Genomic DNA, 5,209 nt, shown 5'->3' with positions numbered 1-5,209 from the left:
TATTTACTTTATACCTAGTAGTTTTTACCTCTTAATCTTTTTGATGCAATTGTGAATGAGAATTTTTTTTTGTTAACTTCTCTTTCTCATAGTTCATTTTTTGTGTATAGAAACAACATATTTCTGTATATGAATTTTATATCCTACAACTTCATCAAATTTATTAATGTGTCTAGTAGTTTTTGGTGGCATCTTTAGGATTTTCTACATATAGTATCATGTCAGCTGCAAACAGTGATAGTAGTACATCTTCTTTTCCAATTTGGATTCCTTGTATTTCTTTTTCTTTTCTGATTGTTTTTGCTAGGTTTTTCAAGACTATGTTGAATAAATGTGGTGAGAGTGGGCATCCATGTCTTGTTCCTGATCTTAGAGGAAATGTTTTTGGCTTTTCACCACTGATTATGATGTTAGCTATGAGACTGTCATTTACGGCCTTAATATGTTGAGGTATGTTCCCTCTATACTCATTTTATTGAGAGTTTTTAAAAAATCATAAATGGATGCTGTATTTTGTCAAAAGGTTTTTCTGCATCTATTGATATGATAATAAGATTTTTAACCTTTAATTTACTTTTTTTGTTGTCACAAGAGATATACTTTATTTATTGAAGTATAGCTGATTTACAATTTTATGTTAGTTTCAGGTGTACAACACCTGAATATTTTTATTCAATATTCAATATTTTTATAGTTATAATTCAATATATTTCAAAATTTTTATAGTTATACTCCATTTAACATTATTACAAAATAGTGGCTATATTTCTTTTGGCTGTACAATATACCTTGTTTTGCTTATCAATTTTTTTTATTTTTTATTTTTATTTATTTATTTATTTTATTTTATTTTTAATTAATTAATTAATTAATTTTTGGCTGCATTGGGTCTTCGTTGCTGCGCGCAGGCTTTCTCTAGTTGCGGTGAGCGGGGGCTACTCTTCGTTGTGGTGCCCGGGCTTCTCATTGCAGTGGCTTCTCTTGTTGCGGAGCACAGGCTCTAGGTGTGCGGGCTTCAGTAGCTGTGGCTCGCGGGCTCCAGAGTGCAGGCTCAGTAGTTGCGGCGCACGGGCTTAGCTGCTCCACGGCATGTGGGATCTTCCCTGACCAGGGCTCAAACCTGTGTCCCCTGCATTGGCAGGCAGACTCTTAACCACTGTGCCACCAGGGAAGCCCTATCAATTTTATACATAGTAGTTTGTATCTCTTAGTCCCATACCCCTATCTTGTCCCTCCCCACTTCCCTGTCTCCACTGGGAACCACTAAGTTTATTCTCTATATCTGTGAGTCTGTTTCTGTTTTGTTATATACATTTGTTTTATTTTTAGATTCCACATAAAAGTGATAATATAGAGTATTTGTCTTTCTTTTATTTCACTAAGCGTAATACTCTGTGTGCATGTGTGTATATATGTACAGACATATACATGATATATTTATATAATCCCATCTCATTTATCCATTCATCTGTTGGTGAACACTTAGGTTGCTTCCATATCTTGTCTATTGTGAATAATGCTGCTATGAACATTGTGGTGCATGTATCTTTTCAAATTGGTGTTTTTGCTTTCTTCAGATACATACTCAGGAGTGGAATTACTGGATCATATGGTAATTCTATTTTTAATTTTTTTTCTTAGGAACCTCCATACAGTTTTTCATAGTGGCTGCACGAATTTACACTTCCACCAGCAGTGTAGAAGGGTTCCTTCTTCTCCACATCCTTGCCAACATTCGTTGTTTGTAGGTTTTTTGATGATAGCCATTCTGATAGGTGTGAGGTCATATTGTGGTTTTGATTTACATTTCTCTAATAATTAGTAATGTTGAGCATCTTTTCATGTGCCTGTTAACCATCTATATATCTTCTTTGGAAAAATGTCTATTCAGTTCTTCTATTTTAAAATCTGGGTTTTTTTTGATATTGAGTTGTATGAGCTGTTTATAATAATTTCAGATATTAACCCCTTATCAGTCACATCATTTGCAAATATTTCTTCCATTCAGTAGGTTGTCTTTTCATATTATTGATGGTTTTCTTTGCTGTGCAAAAGCTTTTAAGTTTAAGTTTTTAAGTTTAACTAGGTTCCATTTGTTTATTTTTTCTTTTATTTCCTTTGCCTTAGGAAACAGAACAAAAAAATATATTGCTATCAGTGAGTGTTCTGCCTATGTTATCTTCTAGGGGTTTTATGGTTTCCAGTCTTACATTTCTGTCTTTAACATATTTTGAGTTTATTTTTTATATGATGTCACGAAATGTTCTAATCTCATTCTTTTATATGTAGTTGTCCAGTTTTTGATTTTTTCAAACTTATGAAACTTTTCAAACTTATAAAACTAAACAAAAATGTCATACTATACAAATTGTTTTTAACTTGCTCTAATGCTTAATGAGTCATTCATTTTTCTGGATTAATAAACGTAAATAATAATCTCTAATGCTTACAGATAATTCCTGCCTATTCGTGTAGCATAATTGTTAAGTAGTTATTTTTGCATGTCTGGATTATTTGCATTCTTAATTACTATACACACATATCCAAAAAACCCACAATGTATTGGGTTGGCCAAAAAGTTCGTTCAGGTTTTTCCATAACATCTTACCCAATATTATGTTTGGGTCTACAATGAATCAGATAGTTTTTGGTGAACTGGGAATATCTGGCAAAACACACATCTTGGTCATTAGCAAACATCAGTACTGTCCCCTGATCATAAAATTATTACATTCTTCTTTTTCTTTTCCAGCTCTATTGAGATAAAATTGTCAAGACAAGGTGTATAATGTGATGACTTGATATATGTATCCATTGTGAAATGATTACCACAATCAAGTTAAGTAACACATCCCTCATCTCACATAGTTATCATTTGTGTATGTGTGTGATAAGAACACTTAAGATCCAATCTGTTAGCAAATTTCAAGTATAAAATACAGCATTATGAACTATAGCCAGCATGCTATATGTTAGATTGCCAGAACTTATTCATCCTATACTGTAAGTTGTCACAGCAACAGTCAGAGTTCTCCATTCCTTGTCATATTATCACTACTCTATGAGTAGTTATTAATCCCTCACAGATCACAGCACCTCTCTGAGAACTAGATGTTCAAATCCAAGGCAATGCCTCTATAGATGCCCTGAGCTATTAGATTGTGTTGTAACCGTGTTCATTTCTCTTAAAAACAAGTTTTTTGGATAATTTCCAAATATATTCAGTCAGGATTCATCAGCACATATATAAATTTTATAAATTATCTAAAAACCTTTAAAATTATTTATATTGATTATTTTTAGTTCCGTTTTCTTCTTCCACCCCTGAATTTAAATATGATTTCTCTTTCTTTTTAATAACAATTTCACCATGGGGACTCCTGGTAAAAATTTCCCATATTTTTCTTGTAATATTCTGCAACAAATATCTCTGAATCTTAAGAGTTTGCTTTTTTTTGGATGTTTAAATATCTTTTATAGTACACACTACTCAAAAATAATTATTTAACTCTGTATAGTGTCTATATCATAATTAAAGTGGAAGAATTTTAAAACATTTTTATGGGAGTAAATTATACACACCACAGAGTTTTTAGGTATTTAAGAGTAATGTGGGACAGACATATGTGGGAGCACTACCCCAGTGACCAGGGCAGAAGTCAGATGGGCCCCTCAAGGACTAGAAAATGCCTAGGAGTATAGAGTGAGAATTAGCCAAGCTTCTGAGTTACAATATGGCAATTTATACTCTAAGACTGTACTTTAGCCTAAACTGAAATATTTTGGAAAAGCCTGTCTATTGTTGGTTAAATTATTTGTTAGCCAACTTCCTTCCAAAATTTGGCAGTGAGAACAGTGAGTACAAAGGTGTCTCCAAAATTGCAATCACTGTTACTAAAGGAGGTCCTTACAAAACAGGTTGACGAGTGCAGTCTTTTGTTTGTTTCTTTCTTTCTTTCTTTACTCTTAGGTTGTGTGTGCATCTTTTTCAAAGAGAAGATTTGTCTGATTCTCTGGAATCTACCCATGAGTCAAAACTTTTTTCTTACCCAGAGTTCTCCAAAGAGCTGCCTTGACTTCGTTGTTCCGTAAACTATAGATGATAGGATTGAGCATGGGAGTCACCACTGTATAGAAGAGGGCCAGGAGTTTATCCATCCCTGGTGAATGGCTAGCCTTGGGCATTAAGTAGGTGACAGATCCTGAGCCATAGAAGAGTGTTACTACAAATAGGTGGGAAGAGCAGGTGGAAAGAGCTTTTTGGCGGCCTTCAGGGGAGGGCATGATCAGCACAGCAGCTAGAATTCTGCTGTAAGAAGCAATGATTAATAAAAATGGGCTGGAAATGCAAAGGATGGCCACAGCAAAGACTGCAGCCTCATTATGGGATGTATCCCCACAGGCTAGTGCCAGGATAGGGGGGAGGTCACAGAAGAAGTGGTCTATTTCACAGGGGCCACAGAAGTTCAAAGAGAAAATATAGTTGGTCTGGCCCAAGCCTACAATGCATCCCACTCCCCAAGAAACCATTGCCAAATGGACACACACTCCACGACTCATTCGTGTTGCATAGTGAAGTGGGGAGCATATGGCCACATAACGGTCCAAAGCCATGGCTGCCAAAAGACAGCACTCACTGATACCAAATAATGTAAAGAAAAACATCTGTGTAGCGCAACCCTTCTGGGAGACTCCTTGGACCTCACTCACAAGGCTCTGCAGCATCTTGGGTATGACAGAGCAAGTGTAGCCAATCTCCAAAAGAGACAAGTTGGCCAGGAAGAAGTACATGGGGGTATGGAGGACCGGGTTGGTCCAGATGGCAAGGGCTATGAGAGCATTGCCTGTCAGTGATGCTGAGAACATGAGTAGGATGAGGGTAAATAAAAGGAAACACTGTTCGGTGACCTCAGAGAATTTGGCAAATGCAAAGTGTTTCACAGACACGCTGTTGTCCTGCCACAAGGAACAATTGAGGCTCATGACCTGAAAAAAAGAAAGGCAAAGTCATCAGATTCTTTCAGATAGAAATATAAATCTTTATATTACTCTTAGTAAGCTCTACTGAGTCAGAGAGAGAAATTTCTCACCAGCAATTCTAAAAATCAGAAATTTAAGAAATTATACTCATCCCTGTACGTTTTCAAATCAAATCCTATTCTGTGTTCACTATCCCAGTTGATTTATCCAACGTATACTTAGTCAGCAG

At 35.5% G+C, this 5,209-nt stretch overlaps 1 protein-coding gene across 1 annotated transcript; it reads right to left on the bottom strand.

The window, feature by feature from the left end:
• Positions 1–4,020: 4,020 nt before the first annotated feature.
• Positions 4,021–4,983, bottom strand: LOC137773683 (olfactory receptor 10C1-like). Its single transcript, XM_068558542.1, has one exon. The coding sequence runs from the start codon at positions 4,981–4,983 to the stop codon at positions 4,021–4,023; it is 963 nt and encodes a 320-aa protein (XP_068414643.1).
• Positions 4,984–5,209: the final 226 nt, after the last annotated feature.

Source organism: Eschrichtius robustus, chromosome 12 (assembly GCF_028021215.1).
Source record: "Eschrichtius robustus isolate mEscRob2 chromosome 12, mEscRob2.pri, whole genome shotgun sequence".
Taxonomy (NCBI): Eukaryota; Metazoa; Chordata; class Mammalia; order Artiodactyla; family Eschrichtiidae; genus Eschrichtius; species Eschrichtius robustus.
This window is presented reverse-complemented; position numbering and strand designations above follow the sequence as displayed.

Bases quoted from the DNA above. Each gene is read 5' to 3' on its own strand.
- LOC137773683 (XM_068558542.1), bottom strand. From the start codon at position 4,983: ATGAGCCTCAATTGTTCCTTGTGGCAGGACAACAGCGTGTCTGTGAAA.